Source organism: Oculina patagonica, chromosome 10, assembly GCF_052425735.1.
Source record: "Oculina patagonica isolate OP01 chromosome 10, crgOcupat, whole genome shotgun sequence".
NCBI lineage: Eukaryota > Metazoa > Cnidaria > Anthozoa > Scleractinia > Oculinidae > Oculina > Oculina patagonica.
This window is the reverse complement of record NC_135767.1, coordinates 12,337,912-12,360,978: the sequence shown is the minus strand read 5'-3', so window position 1 is coordinate 12,360,978 and position 23,067 is coordinate 12,337,912. Positions and strand designations below refer to the sequence as shown.

Below are 23,067 nucleotides of genomic sequence, written 5' to 3'. Positions count from 1 at the left end.
GGGAAATACGTTTCAAAAATGATCAATACAAATCGAGATTGAAAAGTCTGTTGATTGTGTACTTGCATGTCTACACGTAACTTCAAAACGTACCAAACATGAATATAATAGAGTGCGTTGCTGCAAATACATTATATAGCGGCCACTACTGATAACCAGTTTTTGTTATTTTTGATAATTAAAATTATTGTTGCTAATAAACGACCATTTGTGCTACATAATATATGTAAAGTGTCAATTTCAGATCATGCGATGTTATCCAAGGAATTGTTCCTTTGTCTATTATTCAAATTGCTCATTTTCTTTCCACGTGTATTTGTTTAAGTTTGAAAGAAATAATTAGCATCGCGAGGTCTGAAATGGGACAACAAATAAAGGAAGCTAAAAGGGTGTTTTTTTTATTTTTATGGCTGGTATAAGAAAAACCATGTAAGCAAGGACAGATTATGAAATACGTGTAACTGACTGGTTTACTACATTTTTCCCTCAGAATACAGCGGCTTACACCTGATTTCGACGACTGCGACCTGTCATATAAAGTGGGAAAAAGTAGGTCATTAGCTAAAAAAACCTCACCTAAAATAGAAAACTTTTCATTCTTGTTAAAACGCTGTCAGTTAGTTGTTGATTTTCTTTTTCATAGTTGTCAGTGGCCGACAACAATAAAAATGTAATAACAAATGAGGACTTGATTGTTCTTAAAAGGTTAGGAAATCTTTCATATTTGCAAAATGAATAACTTGTAGGAAATATCATCCTAAGTTTGTTATTTTGGCGAAAAATAAAATTTCCCCCAATGTCGTTTCGTTTATTCAAATTATGTCTATCAACATCAAAATGGTGTTATTAAAACATTGCCTGCCGATGTATGAAAAGATAATCTATATTTCAACACAGTTAAACCATCAGCTAAATTATTAGGGGGTGTAAGAGTAAGAGTAATAGAGAGTAAGAAAACTTTATTTATCCACGGGATCACATTCATCAGTTAATGATCTTCCAGAGATCCGTGCTCTAATATAATTACAAAATGGAATTGAAAATAAATAATGAGTTCAAATATGTGTAGATATATATATTATTTAACGATTCTTTTAAAACTATTTAGGTCTTTTGATTCTTTGATTTCCACAGGAAGTGCATTCCATGCTACTACTCCGTTATAGGCGAGGCTCCTTTTAAGGAACTCAGTGTTGGGTTTTGGAACACATAGGTTTATATGGCAGCCTCTAGTTTCATAGTGATGAGTGTCTCTAACTGGAGTAAAATTTCGTGTTAACGAATGTGGTGCCAGATTATTGGCAATTTTGTACATAGTTGTTACTTTTTGTTGGTACCAGCGATCTTCTAGTGGCTGCCATCCTAGGTCCTTTCTTAGATCAGCAGATCTGACTTCATAGCCAGACCTAGTGATAATTCTGGCTGCACGATTTTGTAGTCTTTGTAGTTTTGTCCGTAACCCTTTATCACATGTGTGCCAAACAGGCGAGCAGTAATCAAAGTGAGGTTGTATAATTGATTTATAGATTTGATTTAAAGAATCATTAGGGAGTATTTCACGGGTTCGCCTTAGGACACCTAAGCCCTTGCTAACTTTTTTACTAATATTAGAAACATGTTCCTTCCTAGTAAGGTTTTCATCTAAGGTGACACCCAGCGACACTGTTTTTTCAACTCGTTTTAGATTGGTATCTCCAATCTTTAGATTGGAGATTTATACTATACTAATCTTTATACTCCCTATAATGGCCAATACGGGGAGGCTCCGCCCGAAAGGGGTACCTTTTTCTTGCTTCAGGTATATTAAAGGCAAGGGATTTCACAAGTTCAAGTATATGAACGGGTAGAGTTGTCGGAAAGTTGCGTATTTATAAGGGCCTTCCGATTACCTTATGGCTGACGCACCTTATGCTGTATCATTTAAGTTTATTAAACGCGCATCAAGCTAGACTTCCTGTTTTGGGCATATGTCACGTCTTTTCCTTATATATACGAGGCACCTATTTTTGGTAAAAGGTTTACGAAAGGCATGCATTATCTGTTAAAATGGTACATAAAAGGGTATGGGGTTGGACATCGGGGCGGAGCCTCGCCGAACAATTTTTTTTTAAGTACCCACCCCCCTCCCCCCCCTCAGGGGCCTACAATAGCTTGAAATTACCTTGTACATTGTCTTTCACTGTACTGCTGTGATATAAAATAAGGGAATTTCATAATGAACGATCTTTTATTATTGCAATCGAAGCTGGCGATGGCTGCAGGGCATCCAAAACGTATTTCAAGGTTTTAAAAACCATGTGCTTCTATCTTTTAGAATAGAAGGCTAAAAAGTTTTTTTTTTTAATACTCACAGAGATTCATGTTCAATTCTCTTTATTTTGTTCATGTTCTACAGCTTCAGTGATAAGGCAAAGCGTCAAAAACTCTGTCTGTGTTCCTTGATTACACTTCGTGTTGAATTTCATGTATTGCAAATGGTATCCATGGGTCACCGTTGTATCACCACCACGTACATCTCCACTTTCATCAAGATGGTCAGCATCACCGCTGTCCTCTTTAGCAATCATTATAGTGGGCATTTCCATGTCTCCGCTTTTAAGCTGGCTTGTAAGGACGTCCGTTTCAGCTAAGCCACTCATTTCACCTTGCAAATCGATGAGAGGGAGAAGCAAAGCCAGACAGCACGAAAAGGACCAATGTGGGCTTTTGCGCCATTCTTTGAAGTAACTGTATACGCCTACAAGGTACTGACCTGAAAGTAAAAGGAGAAGCAATCTAGGTTTCTTTATTGCACGGCGTCGCCACATTATCAAAGATTCTCGGTGTATTTTCTCTTTGGAAAAAAATATATAGCTAAGTTAATGAAGTCTCCATTAACTTCACTTTTGCGCGAGTTTTTCATTCTGTTAGGTCGTGTTTCTTGGGACCAGCCGTTTCAACCGCAATCTTTTATAGTTGATTTGGTTGAAGTGTCCCAGTAGAAAGTTCCTTTCAGAAATACTCTCACCCAGACAATCACACTATACGTACTATGGATTGTATTTTGTTTGTAGCAGAGTAAAATTGAGCTTGTTAGCTTAATAGGAGAGAATAGTTTTTGGGGATAACGACACATATATACTTAATGTACAAGTTTTTAATAATCCTTATATCAGTTGCTGCTGTTACGAACAACAACATACTTACCAACAAGTAGGACAACAACCAAAGAATTTGCTCCAAGCACCAGCATGTTGAATAATAATGTTTCCATGTTCGGTTCACTCGAGGATGATATGTTCTCTGCGGGAATTCTACTCACAGCTCCAATAGCCAAGTTAAAAACAGTAACAGCAAGGGATGTCGACATCATTTTGTTCTCGAACCCGTCTTGTATGGGTTTCATCCAGGAGAACACCATTCCATACATGCCTGCGATGACCAATGTTAAACCAATGTAGGACCTGCTTTCTTCTCCCACAAGGATCAGACCAGATGTAAGGATTACTTTACGAGACATCTCAACCAGTTCCCAATACCACGAATGAGGTTTATAGTTTTCATAGAGAAAACGCAATCCTGTGATGATTTCCATGCTACCTGGATTCTGTGATGTCTCCGCATCATCTCTGGCTAATAGGACCCTTCGTTGTCTCCAAAGTGCGATGAATGAGGCGACAGGGACGGCAATGACATAGGCTGTAGATATGTATGCCACAATTAGCACATGGTTGTACTTTGGGCCTTGGCATTGAATGGTGTAATCTGCTTTCAGATATTTGTTGCATAGCTCTTCGTCTTCATCTTGGCAAAGTTTCCGGCAGGTCAGTGGCAAAACATTGGCTGTCATGGAACACGTGCTCAGGTAAGTCGTGTATAGGAAGAAAAATATGTTCCGGTACAGAAGCTCTTTTCTCTTCGAGAGTTTCCTTGACTTTTCTCTGTCCTCCAAGCTCCCATTTCTTAAGATGGTCACCTTACTTATTCCATACGCCAAACCCGAAATGACAATGACAGCAGTATTCACTAACAGCATGACAAGCAAGTTTCCAAATGCATCTATTTGAGCTCCATGGAAAAGGCAGTGAACGGGTGCAATCTGAAGAACATTCATCTGAAGTACTTCTGAATACTTGCCAATGACTTCTAGGGAGCCTGGCCATTTTATGTATGAGAACGTTTCCAGCAAACCATAAGTGACTTGATAAAAGCCGATGACAATCTTAACTTTGGATAAAAGCATGTCAATTACTGAACGATCATCGTCTTTTTTGGCATTTCGTTTGCTTGTCCACACTAAAGCTGCGATGATTATTAATAGTATGGCTACAACGATCGACAAATGTCCTACAATCCATTTCTTTGAGGGACACTGTTCGCAAGTTTGCAATTGCTTATAGTATCCTAAACTGCATACTGCACAGAGTGGACCTTCGTACCCTATGTCACACGGGGAATCTAAACCGCCTATGCACGACTCCTCTCTTGGACACTGGTAAGGTGTTGGAATCGGATAAGGGTATCGCACATCGTCAGCCCCTAATGCTGGGTGAGAGGCTTGGAGATTTTTTATAAAAACTATGTAGTGATCTTTGTGAGTCTCACTCCTCCATTTCCACCAATAACCAGATTTCAGAGAAGCAGAATCATTTCTGCATTGCAGTCCATTGCCACATTTGTAGCATTCCTCGAACATATGCGTTCGGTGAAATCCTTCTAAACATTTACAAGCGCGGTACCCAGCAAAGAAATCAGTCTCTGTTCCTATTGAAGATTTGGAAACGTTATAGTTATGTTATTAGAAAAAAATGACGACATATGTAGGTATTGTAAGGCTCCCTACCCAGATAGTTATATTATATTACACTCTGGCCCTCCTGACTTAAGTAAGATAAGGTAAAGTCTTTATCGAGCCCAGTGGCGCATTTTGCCGGCGCTTTATCCCGGTAACTGTAGCAGAAATTCTACTCCCCCTGGATGGCATGCTTATCCATCGCAGGGTTTCTCCCCGAAATTAGTTCGCCGGTACCCACTTAAACACCCGGGTAAAGAGAGTCTCTGTGAGAGTAAAGTGTCTTGCCCAAAAAACAAAACACTATAATCCTGGCCAGGGCTCGAACTTGGACCGCTTGGTCCGAAGTCCAGCGCGCTAAGCATTCGGCCACCGCACATTCCTTAAAGACCTTAAATCTTAGTAATATATGTTTTGTATTTTTTTTTTTTTTTTTTTGCTGTTTTAGGTTTTGATGTATTTTTTCCCATTAAAAAGGCGGTATCACAAAGTAATATCAACTGTAACTTACCTTCAGGGCATGATTTGCAATCTTGAGATTGCGTTCCTGGCGCTTTATCAAAGTGAACAAAAGAACCGTTTGGACATTTCTTACAGCTTGATGCCACGTAAGCAGGATCATCTGAGTAGAAACCTCCTGCAAAGAAATTACGTCACAGATCGAAAAAAGTAGGTTGTGACAAACTAGCAGTAAAGCTCATAGTCGCCTCGTGTTATTACAAAAACTCTGGTGCTTTGGGCCGCTTTAACGCGAACAAATTGTAAATTGTTTTACGCACGAAAAGGTGACAGGCCAACGTGATTCCTTCGGTTGGTAACATTTGTCCAATCAAGCTTTTTGAAGTACCGACTTATTTTGGTTTTAATGTGTTTCTTATAAGAGGTATATACTGTACTATTAGGCAATTATTGGATGAGGCTAAGTATGATATGAAGAATTATGCAGATCGAGGAGGGTGTTATCCGCCGAAGCCGAAGGCTGAGGCGGATAACACCCTCTGAGATCTGCATAATTCTTCATATCACACGAAAGCCGAATTCAATAATTGTTTTATTATTCATTCAAATTATTACCAAGAGCTCTAAAAACACAAAATGAATTAAAATGGCTAACAGTGGCCAATTCCACCGGTTTCGCCGGTTTTTTGATGTTTCTCTCCTGAAGATAAGCTTTAAAAATCAAGTGACTTCACTTCGAAGCTTTTTTCAAGTTTTTGCTATCTTTATCATCTAATATTTTGGCCATTTTTTTTGTCGCAATGTTGAAATTTAGCGACCATTTTCGCCTTCGGCTGAGCTCTGTGCAAAGCCGTTATTGCGTGACATCAATCGTCCAATAATTTTTCTATTGTTGGACGATTGACGTCAATCGTCCAATAATTATTACGTCATTCGTCCAATAATATAAGCGTCTTCCAAATTTGGTCGGTGGTAGCCGGTTAGTTGGAATTAGCCGGGAATTGAAAGCCAATCAGAAACGAAGAAATATTTTGAATGAATAATAATAGAAATAATCGGATGTAGCGGTGAGCCTTTATTGGCCAAACGGGTATTAAGATACAGTGTCTATAGCATGTATACATACCTGGAGGGCATGCCGTGCACCCGTGTTTTTCATCAGAGGAAGAGTTAGTAAAGGTTCCCACAGGACAAGGTAGAAAGTAAGCCATCGTGGCATTACCAGCTATTTGTCTGAATCCTGATGCCAACAGAACGGATACAAATGGTTTTTGCAGAAGAGCATTAGAGTCTTCGACTTCGATAGCTTCCTCTGAAGAATTTTGAGGATTCCTTAAATGCAGCAATAAACTATGTTTCTTTTTTGATAAAGTTTCGAAACTTCTATCTAAAAAATTAATGTGAGTTATGTCGAGGATTGAAAACATCTTGGTGAGGTGAACGCAAAAAAACTGAGAAAAAATTGCGAAATACGCATAATTTCTACATAAATCGACGGAGAGCTGTAAGAGTCAAGAACAGCCCTCGTCGAAACTTCGACATTTGCGGAAATCGAAATTTCGAAAACTCGGCAAAAAATACGGGAAGAAATGTAGATGAGGTTCAAGGAGAGCCCTCAACAAAACTGCTTAGTTTACGATAATTGAAAAAAAAATTCGATCAAAATTGATGGATGAATGTGAATGAGATTCAAGAAGGGCCCTCGGGACTGCGAAGTTTGCGAAATTATCAATATCGCGAGAGCCAAATCAAAATTTATTACAAGAAACAGCGTGTCGGAAGGGGGAAGGAACTGCCTTTGAAGTGGGGTATAGCGGTGCCCGGCAAGAAAAAGGGCGCTGTAGTAATCGAATGGTTGCCAAGGGCATAGTAATAGAATCATTGTAAAGCAAGACAAATTTCTTTGTGAATTTTTCAGTTTTTCCTTAGTCCATGTACAAAACACAATAGTTCTTCACTTTTGTTTGAGCAACTTACCAATATAAACTTTTCCGTAACGTAACTTTTGCATAGTGTTTAAGCCGAAAACAAAAGATTGTACGCGGTCGTAAACATTCCAACGTACATTTTTGAATCCTGTTTGCTCCTTTGAAGTTTGCCGGGCGTTTTGAATGTTTTATTCTTTAAACTACCGGTCTGAAAAAGTGAGGTTTTGGCGCATTTTACTAATTAAAAGAATCCCAATGATGACCAGATCGACAGATGTTTTGGCGGATTTTTTGCTTCATATACCACGCCGACGAGATAATTCTCAGTGACGTGAAACATCAGGGGAGAATCAGGCTAAAAATACAAAATATCTCCACGGCGCGAGATATCAGGCTAAAATCGCTTCTGTTCCTATGTGTGCACGCGTGCACACATTACTATTTGCATACATTAATATCTCCCCCCGACCCCAATGGAATAAATTAAAGATAAAACGACATAGTTAAGTCAATTACCGTTTACTCCAAAAGTTACGTTTATATAGGTGATAAAACAGAGTGGAGAAAGAGGCATCCAAAACGATCCCGATCGATGCACCATGCTAGGGATGCACCCAAAAATCTTATAGTACACCAGTTACAACCCAGCTAAACACCAGTTACGCAAGACGATTGCGACCATACACAGAGCACTTTGAAATTAACATCGAATATCTCCTTCCAATTCTTCAGGAACGTTAAGGAGGTTATTGTCCAAATATAAAAGAATGTCATAAATTGCATAGCATAGAGCAGCACTTACTGAAGTAACATTGCCTATTCTCACTGCATATATAATAAGCGTAACTCGTTAACGCGTTACATTCCACTAATCCTAAGGGTCTGGGTTTGTGGCGTCTAGTATGATTCTAATTCTTTGCGGCCTTTCCAACATAAAAACTGGCTGCGCAGTGCGAAATCTCGCAGCTTGACGAAATTGCCGCGGGAAGACGCTTTGCGCCCCTCCCTCCTCCACTGGTGGCGGTGACCACCTCTCACCCGGCCTTGCTGCATATCTTTTGCTCAGGCGGTTGCGTATTCCTCCTATAACCTAATCTAACGTGATCGCAACAATAGATATGCTGTGAGGATAAATTACTTTAACGATTTTCGAGAAGCTTGGCAAACGTACGATGTTGTCGGCTAAATAATGTCTGGATCACTGAAAAGTTCCGGCAAAGCACAATTCCAAAATGCGATTTTTTAACTTCATAGTTTAGCCCTAGAAACTTAAACAGAGAATCCGCTGCTTCATTCTCAAGTAAATGATAGCTTGACAGCTTGTTATCCTAGGTCATATATCCTTGCACACGTAAAGACCTCACTAAAGAACGATAAATAATACGTAAGTTACGATTTAAGCGGCACACCGTGAACTATACCACGAATTGACTTGTTTTTTTTTTTTTAGTATACATACGAGACTTTAGGAGATTTTAATGTTAGTAAATAATACATAACAACAGTTAATAATACAGTAAAAAGCTGCGTGTTTCTCCTTCATAGAAATTAACAATCTAATTAAGAACCTACGTACCCTAAATTGCCAATACTTTTCCAAAATACAATAACCTATTTTGCCAGACTTAAAAAAATGAAGGTTCTTATACGCGTTTTTTTTTTTTTCTGTACTCGATCTTTTCTTCCTTGCGTTAAACTGTTTAATTTATTCATAGATGAAGCATCTTATGTGACAGTGTATTTCAGTGCATATAAACACTACGAAACACACATTAAAAGACAAACACCGCACTCTACGTTGCCGTAAATTTCATTCGACACTGTCGAGGTTCGATTTCCTTTTTTTTTTCTTTTTGGAACCTGTTCGCCAAAAACTGTAAAATTTTAAATTAGGTTGCTGTGTTAAATTCTGGACTTCGCGTACACCCTGGCTCTTTTTTTGTTTTTTGTTTTTGTTTTTTTTAGTTCTCGTAAATTCCGCCGTGTTCGTTATATTCGTCGATTTCGACGGGGCCTTCCTTGGACCTCGCAGTTTGCTATTTCCATTATTCTGGTACACACTTTGCAAAAACTCGTAAAAAATGTAAATTCCGTAACTGCGTTTAATCCTGGTCATAAGTGGGAATTGTAAATGACTACAAAAGAAATCCATTTATATTAAGTACAACAAAGTGTCGCAATACAAAAGCAGGTGCTATTGATGGAAACAGCTCGGAATTGAAGGCGGCAGTAGGGGTTGGGGGGGGGGGGAGGGGTAGTTGTCTACAATTACACATTACCTAGCTGTGTAGCAAAATGAGAATATATGAAATGATATATATTTAATATCTGTCAACGTGCACACAAATGGTGTTTGTTATTTTTAATGGTTCTTGGTGTTTGTTGTTGTGGAATGGGCTAGAGCAGTTGTGTGTTATTGCATATACTGACAGAAAAATTGTGCAGCGTTTTCGTCCCTTAGAAGTAAACTTCAGTGTTGTTATTGTTCTATTCGTTATTAATCTGAAAAAAGTACAATAAATAAAGAAGTAATAGACAAATAAAAAAATTAAAAATAAACAAACAAACAAAAAAACAAACAAATAAATAAATATATTAATAATTAACCACTCCCCCAATGGACATTTTCAAGGCCAATGTAAACAAATACTGAAACGAAATAAACATAACATGGTTAAAAGCCCCAACTGGGAGGAGACAAACGTAGCCGAGAAGTTGAACTCGGGACTACCGAGAACAGATCCGGCTAGTAGTCAGAGCGGGACTTGAACCCGCGGCCTCCGGATCTCAAGTCCAGCGTTCTAACCACTTGGCTACGCTGCCTCACATAATTAATAAACAAATATAAAATATAGACAAAAAATATTGACAGGTAGATAGACAGAGCTTCCTCCAAATAGTAATTATATTCAGGTTACAGCAATTAAAAATCATATGTTTGATTTCTGTTAGAAGATGGTGGCTGTAGACCACCAAAATTGAGAATGGACAAATACAAATGCTTGTTGAACAATAACGGCAACAGAGTGTCTGTCTCAAGCCTATGGCTTAACACTAAGCCTTGAAAATATATACTGCGCGCGCGAAACTAGCGAATAACTGTCAGCCTATAGGCAAAAACACTGCACTAACATAACAGTAATAATAGTAATCAATGCATGCTACCGCAAACGACCACCTAAAATGTCAAGTTGTGTGTTTGATTCTAGTAGTTGTAGAGATAAGTAAGTAAGTAAAAACGTTATTACCCTGTATATGTATTTAGCCCTTGTGGATTAATTGGGGTCACCAATTAAAAATACTACTTAACAAACATAATTACTAAAAATACTTAGCAGCCTAAAATCGTTTAAAATACTTAACCTAATAACTAATATTTACAATATAATATAATAGCTGATATTTACAATATATCCTATGCACTACTGAGCTTACAGCAGTTGCTGTTATTTTCTACATAGTCTGATAGATTAAGTTTTCTGATTTTTGTTCTAAAAGTAGCTACTGGTGGCGAATTGTTCAGGTGTTTGTTTAGTTTTGACAATAAGAATGGTCCAAGATATCTGATAGAATGTTTGCCGTAGCGTTTAGTATCAAAACGTGGTAAGACAAAATCACTGTTTCTAAGTGTGTAGGGTCTTTGTGGACGAAAAGGGCAGAGACGTTCACTGGTGCAAGTCCGTTCTTGACCTTATACATGAGCGTTACTGTGTCTCGTGAACGCCTATTATACAGCGTAGACATATTTACACGTCCTAATAGTTCTTCATATGTTTCAGAGTGGGATTTGTATATTGTTCTTAGTGCTCGTTCCTGAATTCGCTCAAGCTTCCTTTTTTTCCGAAGACTTACAAAAGTGCCATATTAAGTGGCAGTATGTCAGGAAAGGCAAAATAAACGTCTTATACAGTAATACCTTCCAAGGTAAGACCATAGGGGTATTAATGAATATCGGATATGAGATTAAACAATTTATTATAAACGTACTGAGATGTACTCGCTGAAAAGCCGCTAAGTATTTTTTTTAGTTCGCAAACCGATGTAGACCAATCAAATGGCGCGTATCGCATTTTTCACGTGTGAGGAAAATGGATGGATGGTCGCTTGCCAATAGCTTTGAGTGCTCGCGGTCGCCTACAAGATGTGTTCGCTTACAAGAAGTTCCGACCATAGTGATTTAACTTTGGAAATTCTCTTACTGTATAGATGTAGAAAAGTGGTTGCTTATTGGAGCATGAAGTGTAGGATACGTGGATTTCGACTAAATAAAAGCAACTTAAGTTTTCCTTTTACTTTCTGCGTTCAAAGTCTCCACAAAACACATGGGTAAACAAGCTTTTGCCGAACCGAGAAGCCTTGGGTACTACTTATTGACTACTTATTGACTACGAATTTACCGCACCGAATATGATGGCGAATAGTACACTTACCTAAATTCCTAGCCCTCCTTAAAACAAAACCGTTTTCAATGGGGGAGGGGGGTAGTTTTGGCTACATGTGGACTTTTAGCTTAACCTACTTGCATCCGGTGTTATGTGCTATAATCAACTTGGTAGGAAAATAACCCCTTTTATCTGACGTCTTAAGATCCAAAGGTGGCCATCTCCGTATATAGCAAGTAAAGGTGGCCAACATGAGCTTTTCCAAAGGAAACCAGTCAAAAAGGGAGCTTAAGCAACCACTACGTCGTTCAGTTTGTCAAATGTGGCGATTTTTTTCTCGAGTTGAATTCCTAAAAATCTTATCCAGTTACAGCAAAGAAATGTACTAAAATGTGTGATGCAAGAGCAGAGCTTTTGTTTTCCTTATTAATTCTATTACTTTTTTATGTTCTCGATGCCGTCGCCGTCGGGGTTGCTTAAGCTCCCTAAACTCACGAAAGAATTGTAATTTAGCAAACATGTGTCTACCCTGGTTCTCCGCAGTCTTACTTAATTAAATCATCGAATTCTGCGAGAGTGAATTCCTGTTGCCATTTTTGCATAACCATTTTAGTGCTGAGAGGCTCAAGTTTTTCGCCTTTTTCTTACTTAACAGGGGATGGAGAGTGCTTATTAATCTTACAAGCTCAAGCTAATTTTAAGAGAAATAGACGCACATGGAGGTTTGATAGAAGATAATAATATGGGTTGCTGATATGCATATTTACAGCACAATCCCGGTAACTAATGTAATAAAAAACGGTCAATAGAAAGAGAATTGATCGACAGAATTTACGGATCTTCATTAAACCATTGGTCAATATAGTAAATATATATACGTCACATTTGAGAATCTAGACCACCAAGACCACTGATGAACTCAAGGCTCAACACTTTCAGCTTCGTCCGCAATAAATAACTGAAAGAGACAAACAAACAAAAGTAGCAAAAAAAGTATTACTTAAAACCTTAACTTGGGGTGAATAATTAGATAAATAAATAAAATATAAATAAATAAATAAATAAATAAATAAATAAATAAATAAATAATAAAAAAACAAGTAAGTAAATAAATAAATAAATAAATAGGTATACCAACAAACACACTAACGGACAGACAGATCAATCCATCAATTGATCAATCAATAAATATGGCTTTCTATTCTCCTTTCCTACTCTAACCAGGTTTGATTATTTCTTAATATCGCTTTTGATACCTCTCCTTAATACTGACTGGAAGGTCTCGCCAGTGCAAATATCTAAGTCGTATCAGTTCTTCCGTTATCATAATGAGTGCACACATCTACACGCTGCGACTTGTCAGTTCGGGTTTCTTTGCCGTGTTTGAATTGCGATTATGAAAATCGGCCCGATTTCTTAAGTCTGTTGCACTGCAACAGTTTTGTTTTTTAAACCGAGAAGATTTTTCGATAAAATCCTGGCCAAACCGGGCTGACAAATCGTACCATGTAGACCGGCCTTAAAGAATGCTAGAGTGACCTCAGCATATAAAACTCCTGACAGGAGGATAATGATGATGATGATAATGATGATGATGATGATGATGATGATGATGATGATTATTATTATTATCATTATCATATTATCATTAGTTACTTCTAGACAATTCCTTTGTCTAGCAGAATAGAAGTAAGGTGATTTTAAATTGGTAACTTATTAAGGCACCTCTCTCATGGCTTGGTTGGCGAGTTTTGTAGCAGATGACTACGACCACGTTACACGTAATAGCATATATAGTCACACCTTTTAGCTTTAGAGTGGATACGCAATAAAGCCACAGATCAGAAGCGAAAATATTTGTTTTTCCTGTGATAACTTACATTCTTGTAATTCTTGTAGATGTCAAATCCAGTCTGAATGCCTCTGGTTCGATTGTCTTTATGGGATTATCGTTTAACATTCTACAAATATGAATAACAAAAAATCGTAATAACTGCGAAAAAAGAAAACAAACAAACAAAAAACAAGTAAGAAAATGAATTTGCTTAACTGTGCGTCTAAAGTTCATTTTATTATAGCGAGTTTACTTTTCGATACTTACATTGTTAAGTCACATCTAGTACAATCCAAGTCCACGGTCTGGCGAAAATATGAAAAAGCTCGTCGCGAAATATTCTCCAATTGGTTTGCATTTAGAAATCTAAAATAAAAAGAAGTATACTGACATAAAAACTCGTGATATACACATCATTGGCAAGATAACAGTGATACCTGGAATATGCGCAAGTGGAGAAGGGAGGTGACCCTATTATAAAAAAAAAAAATTGCACGGAAAGATATGCTCAACAGGATGCCATTTTTGTAACAAAGTCAGTTACTTTCAATTGAAAAGCAATCGGCAAGCCCTTATTGACAATGGAAGTTGAACAGCGGCTAATCTCCTGTCTCATCGCTGTCTTTTGGCCAGCTTGCTGTATTTGCTAAGCGGCTCATTAATCTAGTACTCGCAATTTTTTTTATTAATTTATTTATTTAAAATAACTTTGTAGTAAAATATAATATTTGAAATATTGTAGTATTTGAAAAATTCTGGTAAACTTGAAAGCGTCGTTACCATGTGGTGCGAAAAGAAGTGAGAAGTTTATTCGCGAAGGCTGAAATTTGCTGGAAGCAAACAGTTAATATAGATACACACCAGAAACCACTAAAGCAGCTTACGAAGAACATTCTCTTTGAATGCAAATCAATATCACTTTATTTTTGATTTGCCAAGTTTAACTTGTGCCACCTTTGTTCAGTGCAATTTACCTGAATGTAAGATAGTCTTGAATTGCCGTTGATAAAATAGGAAATACCGACGTAAGAATAGGTACATTTACGTACACATTTTCAACGTTAAAGTTCCTGGGAAAGGCCTGGCTTGAAAGATATGTTATCTGGTTGTTGCTCAAATACCTTTTTGGAAGTAATCAATTATGAATTATAATTAGGCATTTGTTAGAAGGTAGTTCATTTGTAGGTTAGTCAATAACGGTAGGTAGGTAGATAGGTAGGTAGGTAGGTAGGTAGGTAGGTAGGTAGGTAGGTAGGTAGGTATGTATGTAGGTAGGTAGGTAGGTAGGTAGGTAGGTAGGTAGGTAGGTAGGTAGGTAGGTAGGTAGGTAGGTATGTATGTATGTATGTATGTATGTATGTATGTATGTATGTATGTAGGTAGGTAGGTAGGTAGGTAGGTAGGTAGGGAGGTAGGTAGGTAGGCAGGTAGGTAGGTAGGTAGGTAGATTGGTAGGTATGTATGTATGTATCTAGGTAGGTAGGTAGGTAGGTAGGTAGGTAGGTAGGTAGGTAGGTAGGTAGGTAGGTAGGTAGGTAGGTAGGTAGGCAGGCAGTAGGCAGTCAGCCACGCAGGCAGGTAGTAAGAAGGCGAGAAAGTCGAGGAACGAGAGAAGGAAAAAAAGGGAATTGATAACTTTAATAATAGGTAGTAACTCACCAAGTTATGAAAAGCACATTTTAATTTTGGTGATCTGTACATACTAGTTATGCAACGCTTTCGAGTGGTATACTATGGAATATCCCACGAGTCACTTGTATTTTCTCGGTATACACACGAGCCTTTAGGCGAGTGTGTATACCAAGAAAATACAAGTGACAAGTGGGATATTCCATAGTATACCACGAGAAAGTGTTGTGTAACTATTTTATACCATGCCATAGAAAATACGCCTTCTAAATTTCGTCGAGAATACAATCGCAGCGCACGATGGGAAGGTTGGGTTGAATACCGTCGAATATGCAACGGCTTTCCTGTATTCTGATTGGCTGTATTTTCTATGGCATGGTATAAAACCTGTTACAGGTATTCGTCTCTTATTGTTTTTAGATGAATGCTCGGAATAGCATTGTACCATTATGCTCTTTCGCACCATAACCATGGTGAAATTCGCGGCTGTTCCATTGGGAAATAAGATGGTACACAGTCGTACCTTAAAAGTTTAAAAATACATATGGAAAGCGCTTATGAAATTCCAGCCCACTTTATTTATTACCAGCGATGAAACCACCATTCTTTCCTCGCTGTTATACTCTCTTAAAAAATTTATATTTATGTTACAGCGACAAGTCCCATTGCACCACAATGAAACGTGTCACTACAGCATTTGCCATTTTTTTGTGTATGTGCACGTTGTGATTCTGTGCATACTACATGTCGATGCGACACAGCTCCAGTTGCCACTGACTGATTTGTTAACAAGAAGCTTGAGAAGCTTAAAATCGGGCGCTTAATAATTAGCTATCTGTTTTGACTTGAAAGGCAGGGTACAGTACAGTAAAAATCACTGGAAAAACAGTCACTTAAACCTATTCAGGCCGGGGGGAGGGAGCCTTTGAGGCCCGCGCTGACTATGGACGCTTATAACTTTTTCAAGATTCAGCCAAACGCTGCCAAACTTTGCGCGTTTATCTAAAATTTATCTCGCAATAATTTGGTAGGATTAGTTATTGTGCCAGTAACTTGAAATCACCATGGCAACGTCATTTTGACAGGCTTGTTTTCCCAAATTTGAATTTTTCGTGTTTCTATTTAATAATGAAAATCTGGAATGTTTTCAAAATTGCATTATTACTTAATGACATAATGGTCTCAATTTATAAAAATATCTTTCGCACAATACAAATAAACGATTGAACTAGACGTCTAGAAAATATAAATTTGTAACACTTAGCAAAGTGCAGCCTTTTCGCATTACTTAATAAAGGCGGAGTTTTTACCTGAAGACCAATTTTTCCAACGCTTTAGGTGGCTGACGCATTTCAGTATTTTCCAGCCCTTACACTTTAATGGAACAGTATACAACTCCTAATCAGGTAACTACTATTGTCAAGAAAATGATCACAACTTATTGACCAATGATTAGGTATTTGTTTCATACCATTACTGTAATAGCAACTGGTGAAGAATAGTAGTACTGACCCAAAGTATAAGGGCTGGAAAACACTGAAAACCATTTCAGCCGCGTTTCAAGGAATCCAAAAAAGCTTTATCCCATATATATTTGCTTTGCAGTATTTTGTTAATTTTTGGACGATTTTGGGGGATGTCTGGGAGGCCATAGTTTTTCTCAAAGGATTAGTAAAATTTAGACAAATAAGAAATATTGGAGATTTAATGTGATTTTAAAATTTGAATTTGAAATTAAAAATTGGTGGACGGACACCAAACAGTCTCCTGACAACCCGGAGTGCTCTTGCGAGGGGTCAACTGTTTGGAGGTGCTTCCATTCCTTTCTTCAATCCCTTCTTTAAATCTCTTAAAGTTCCATTCAAATTCAGGTAGAACCCCACCTTAAGTTTTGTCCTTGTGAGAAAACAACAGAAGTCAGAGGTTGCGTGATATAACCAAGCATGGATTTTAGTTCTCCCTCCCTTTCCATCTCCTTAGCATTTCACCCCCACTTGTCCCTCCCTTTCTACTCTCATTCAATTTAATGTTTGTTTACATTTCCTAACCAATTCAGTATCGTACTAATCTGTACCAAGCAATCAGATAATAACAGAAATTTGCCTTAATTTTGATCTCCCATACCAAGACCTTAGAGTATAAACCGCTAATAAAACAAAACACACTTGATAATAATTCTCTGAGGTTAAACACCTTGCAGTATTAACGTACTAACGAACTTGATAACAAACCCCATGTCGTACTAAGGATTTTACTGATCAACATAGAAAATAAGTTCACAATGGTTTGTTCCCAAAACGTTTTTTACTGTACAGAGGGTCTGTATATTGACCTGTAACTTGTATACCGTATTGAAAAATTCAGAACGAACCGACTTCTGCCCGCTACCATGATATCATGTTGAAAAATTAGCTCGTTCGAAACAGCCGTTTACTGGCAGTCTTTGAAAATCCTGAATTTCGTCAAAATGAGCCAAAATAAAGTTTTAAAATTTCCTTTATCAATATGGTTCTTATCTTTTTATTCAATTCTATGAACTGCTTTTATGCAGTACTGCAGTCCACAAAGATTTCAATTTCCTCAAAGTTTCGGGACAAATGGATACAAAATATTTCGTGCAGAATGTAATTTGATTAAGCGAATGTTTTCACGTCTATAAATACTTTAAGCAGTGAACGAAAAACCGTTTTGTTTTCATCGATGAGTACAACTCTAAATAGTTAATGCATAAAAAATAACAATCAGATCAGAATACAATAATTATTCATGTAAGGTCTCGCTATTATGTCTCGGCAGAGATACTTCTTTTTTGCAAGTTCAAATGTATGCAAATTTCGTGTGAAATGTAATTCGATTCCATTGTCTTGTTTACAAATTCTTTCTTAAGAAAGTTGTATTTTCGTGAATAAAACCCATTGGCCTGTTTTGTTTTCCTGATCATGTTTGTCTGTGATTTTTACAAAACATGTGGTCTTTTTTTTCGGAACTTTAAGTTGTACAAAAATTCCTATTTTGAACACAGATGTCACTTCCGGAATTTCTCATCTAAAATTCAATTGGTATTTAATTATAATTTTCATTCGATAGCTTTACTGATCTCGTAAAAAATTCCATTTAAGTTCACACCAATACTGTACATTGCCAATGTTTTGCTGTCGTCTTGAGAAGTGTCTTACTAACGTCACTAGTCAAATCTAAAATATATCCAAACCATCTTGTGCAAACATTCTACTCTTTGTGACAGGCGACTTTGACGCCCAACTGTGCGGAAATGAAAATCGACATACCCTTCTTGCTAAATATATAAAAAATAGTTTTAAAGTGGAGTCCGCCTCAAAAAAATGTACCGCCAGATCACACTGCTATATGTAGAAACCAGCAAAGCGTCTAGTTTCAAAGTTTCCCACAAAAACATTGCGTGACATGAATGACGTTACCCCTTTTATTTACAAAAATAGCTTCAACTTGTCAAAGCAACTACAGTTTCACAATGGTGATTATTAGTACTTTACCCCTTAAGCTTTTTTCTCTGTCCTCCCGCCGAAGCAAAGAAGAGAAACAGATTGCAGATTAGCCTAAAAGTCGACCCAGTGTTCCTACAACGATTTACTGTCAAAACTGAAATGAAACCGATTGGCCCAGGCTATCCCCGTCATTTTTAGCCGACAGGAGACTATCGTCTAGGACGACCAAAGGGTAAACTATAAATTGGCCACGCCCGATTAATAAGTCCTTGACGGTTCTTGTCGTTTTTCGGTGCCTATTCATCTTCGGCATCTTTCTCATCCACCTCTCGTTCTGTCCTGTGTCTGTCATCACACGAAAGAAAAGCTGATTCTCAAAAAATCTGCCACAAAAGGAAATTGACAAAAACAATATGAAAACCATATATCGAAAGTTTCTTATTCTAAAATTTTATCATACGTCTTAATTCAGAGCTACAAAGAAGTTCCTCCTTTTGAGTTATTGATACTGTTCTTACAGTACCTCTTTCCACTAGCGAAATTTTACAAAATTCCTTCGCGGCGAAAAGGTAGCGCGAATCCAGAACAGACTCCAATCGAAAGTGGGTTAATTCTAGATTACTATTAATTAACTATTACAACATTCATTTTTAAAATAGTTTCCCAAGCCGACTAAGCTAACTAAACGTCGAGTGTATCTTTCAGTAAACAAAACATGCCGTTATGACGCCGGAAATCCAGCTCACGCATACTATACCCCGTGACTCACGCAAACCTCCGACTTACGTGCTACTACAGTCATTCCTTTCTAAACATTTTTTTTTTGACCACCACCGTACCTTTCTACCCAAAAAAACTCATGAAACCGCCCGGTTTTAACCTGTTTTAACCTTTCAAAAATTAGAGCGTTCGAAACTAAATAAGATCCGTAATCACAAACAACATACAGGCGTTAACCAGCACTCTTTAAAACTCCTGAAACCCTTCAAAATCAGGCAAAATAAATCTTTGAAATAACCTTTATCAATGTTTCTTATTTTTTATTCAGTTCTATAAAATGCCTTTCATACACTACTGTCAAACAAAAATTTCAATTTCCTCAAAGTTTCAAGACAAAAGAATAACAAATATTTCGTGCACAATGTAATTTGATTAAGCCAATATTATCACGTCTAAAAATACTTCAAGCAATTCAGTGAAAACCCGTTTTTTTTTCGTATCAACGAAAACCACTTTCGAATAATCAATACATGAAAATAACAATAAGATCAAAAGGAAGAAAGGAACCTTTCTAATTATTTGAAGACTTTCAAAGCCGTGATATTATGTATCCAATCCGTGATAAAATTTAATTACAACAAAATCCAAGTTCTCATTTTGAAGTCCATTTTTTTCAGTTGATACCTATATCCAACTTGTGAAAAATTCCATTCAAGTTCCTATTAATACTGTACATTCCCAATGTTTTGCTCAGGTCTTCAGAAGCGTCTTACTAACCAAATCTAAAATAATTCCAAAACATGCTGTACAAACATTCTACTCTTTGTGACAAACGACTTGACGACCAATTGTTCAGAAATGAAAATCGACACAGTTCTTGCTAAATAAAAAAAACGTTTTACGGCGGAGTCAGGCTCAAAAAATATACCGCAAGATCACACCCCCATTCATAGTCAGAAACCAGCAAACCATCTAGTTTGCTAAAAAAAACACTGCGTGACATCAATGACGTTACCTTTTTCATTTACAAAAATAACTTTAACTTGTCAAAGTAAGTGCAATTTCACAATGGTGAATATCAGTACAGTATGGGGCCCAGTTCTCGGCCGGGTCCAGTTCTCGGCCACTTTGTGTTTAACGCGTTTTTTCACACTCCAGTTGAATTAAAAGAAAAAGGTTTTTCCTTCAAACGATAGACTGATTCATGTGCTTTAAGTATCTTGAGTTTGATCGTTCAATTCGATATAGAAAGCTCACACGTCGAGTTTACGCGGAGATAGGTGAATTTGCATTCCCGAAAAATTTGTTTGTTTACGGCTCCTTAAAATTCATGGATGTAGTTAAATTCGTATTTTATCCAAAAGCCCCCACCATACGAGCTAATTTTTGGCATGTGAAACGTAGAATAATTCAGCTTTCTGCTTTAGTTAACTTTTCGTTGAACCGTTGTATTTTTTGGTCTTAATTTACTTCGAAATTTTTTCTTGCGACGTTTGCGTATTTGCCAGTTCTCGGCCACCCTGCTCGCTATCACAGCTTAGCGCTTGGTTTTTAATATAATTTCATCTGCTGCTGCCAGAATAAAAGAAATAAATGTTTTAAAAATAAAGTTCAATCTTATCTCTAAGTTTTGAGCTGACTCTTGTCTTGTCTATTATTTCTACAACACCTAAATCTTTCAAGACCTTTTCACTGCAAAATAAACCATCTAAATGCACGGGTCACACAATGCGGTTTTTCCAAAACCTGCACATAGGCAACTAGGCGCGTTAAAATCCTTCTTTTCTAAAGTAAAACAAAGCTTCCTAAAAATAATTTGGGATCGATATAACATAAATAGGTTTACAGAGTGATTTTATGACTGTGAAAATTAATTGAGCATTTTTTTTTACAGATAATTACGCACAAGCTTTTTAGTGGCCGAGAACTGGGCCAAGGTGGCCGAGAACTGGGCCCACAAATGGAGCTTTTATTTTTATTATTGCTCGGGCAAATTAATTTTTGACCGGTCGATAGCTTTACACCAAAAAGTTGAATAATGTAGCTAGCTCTGGGAGAAATTTCAACTTCCTGCGGTTCTTCTGAGGTAAGAAATACAAGTTTACGTCAAAAGTGGCCGAGAACTGGGCCCCATACTGTACTTTGCCCCGTAAGCTTTTTTCTCTGTCCTTCCGTCGAAGCAAAAAAACACAACCTGATTACACATTAACCCAAAAGTCGACCAAGTGTGCCTGCAACGATTTCCTGTCAAAACTAAAATGAAAACCATTGCGGTATGCGGTCACCCGTAGCGGTTTTGTAGCAACCCCAAGCTATCCCCGTCTTTTTGGCCGACAGGAGACTATGCTCTAGGACGACCAAAGGGTAAACTATAAATCGGCCACGCCCGATTAATAAGATCGGTCTGTGGTTGATAAACATCAGTTAGTGGCGTTCTCAATGAAGAAATTAACGATCCACTTACACACTATTCAGCCGATGTAACGTTCCATTAGTTTTATTGTCTTTTTTTGAAAATATTCGTGTATTTTTAATTGTTTAAACCTCAAATGATCACATTTTTAAACAATTGTATTTGCAAGTTCTACTATAAATGTGTTCGCGCTTTTTGTAGTCATCTCAAGAACACGTCGATGTACAAAAATCATGTACTCAGTATCCTTCACGGATGTGCATGTTATTTAGATGTTATTTGTATGCATTTGCATTTTCAACGTTGAACTGTGTGCCTTCATTATGCTGCATTTCCACTGACGCATTATTTTTTACGTGCGTTTGCGCGCGTGAAAAAAATTAGAGACAACGTATGAACGACTTGCGTAAACGTGAACGCAAGTCGTTCATGCATTGTTTAGTAGCGGGGGCACGCAATTTTGTAACAATATTTTAATAACAAAATAAAGCTCAGTTCACTTCATTTCAGTTCAGTTTAGTCTCTAAATTTTTTCACGCACGTAAACGCACGTTAAAAATTACGCATCAATGGAAATTCACGTTTAAACAGTGTCCAATTACACACTTACAAAGCTGCTGCCTTATCCAGGCCCAAGAAAACATCCTTCGCTAGATATTTAATTTTGTTGTAAGAAAGTTCTCTGCAGATGGTAAATATCAATTAAGTAAAGCAAAAATGTGTATGAGATGGGTTAACTGGGCAGGGTTTTCTCATTCCTCATGCTTATTTTCTAGTTACTAGTTATAAAACGTCTCTAGCAGTACCTTCATATGTATTTCTGATATATATTTGTAGTACATGCAAATTTATACCCCACCCTGGTAAAAGAGAGTGGATGGACCACCCTAATGTTTTCGTTCTAGTGATGCACAGCAAATTTATTTTGCACTACGTAGAAAGCCCTAAGCTACCTCTACAAGATGGCACAATTTTTGTTGGCTGTGATGTCATATGATGTCATTACAGCCGCCTGCTTAAATCGATGCCATCATCTTGGATTTTATTATTTTCTTAGAAATTAAGAAAATAACGGGAATTGTTATAAAATCGAGCCAGAATGCATAGATTAATATATGCAATTTTTTCTTTTTTTTTTCTTCAGGAAAAGAAACAATAAGTTAATTTGAAAACCATTTCAAACATACAGCAAATATAACTTTGAAGCATTGGCAAAAAGACCCACAGGAAGGATTCTAATGTTGTTAGAAGTCAGAACCCTACAAAATGAATAGCAAACCGTAATCATACATAGAAAGTTGCATTTTTGTGTGATGAACGCGCTCAATGTTATTTTCCGCGCTTTTATTTATCCACTAATCCAACCCTCTGTCTGTTCTTCTATTTGTTCGTTCGTTCTTTCCTTCGTGCGTTCGTTCGTTCGTTTGTTTGTTTGTTTGTTTATCTTGTTTGTGTAATTATATGTTT

General features: G+C 37.3%; 1 protein-coding gene across 1 annotated transcript; it reads right to left on the bottom strand.

The window, feature by feature from the left end:
* Positions 1 to 347: 347 nt before the first annotated feature.
* LOC144628475 (uncharacterized) lies at positions 348 to 22,276 on the bottom strand. Its single transcript, XM_078486579.1, has 11 exons — positions 22,211 to 22,276; positions 14,424 to 14,495; positions 13,642 to 13,740; positions 13,421 to 13,501; positions 12,424 to 12,498; positions 9,589 to 9,660; positions 6,357 to 6,562; positions 5,283 to 5,408; positions 3,187 to 4,743; positions 2,352 to 2,752; positions 348 to 527 (listed from the first exon to the last, which is right to left on the bottom strand). The coding sequence occupies exons 4-10, from the start codon at positions 13,498 to 13,500 to the stop codon at positions 2,364 to 2,366; spliced, it is 2,505 nt and encodes an 834-aa protein (XP_078342705.1). The 5' UTR covers position 13,501; positions 13,642 to 13,740; positions 14,424 to 14,495; positions 22,211 to 22,276; the 3' UTR covers positions 348 to 527; positions 2,352 to 2,363.
* Positions 22,277 to 23,067: the final 791 nt, after the last annotated feature.

Coding starts and splice junctions, on each gene's coding strand:
- LOC144628475 (XM_078486579.1), bottom strand. CDS start 13,500: ATGTTAAACGATAATCCCATAAAGACAATCGAACCAGAGGCATTCAGA. Junction 6,563..9,588: donor AAACGCTGCACAATTTTTCT/GTCAGTATATGC, acceptor GCTGCATTTAAG/GAATCCTCAAAATTCTTCAG. Junction 4,744..5,282: donor TTGCAAATCATGCCCTGAAG/GTAAGTTACAGT, acceptor AATCTTCAATAG/GAACAGAGACTGATTTCTTT.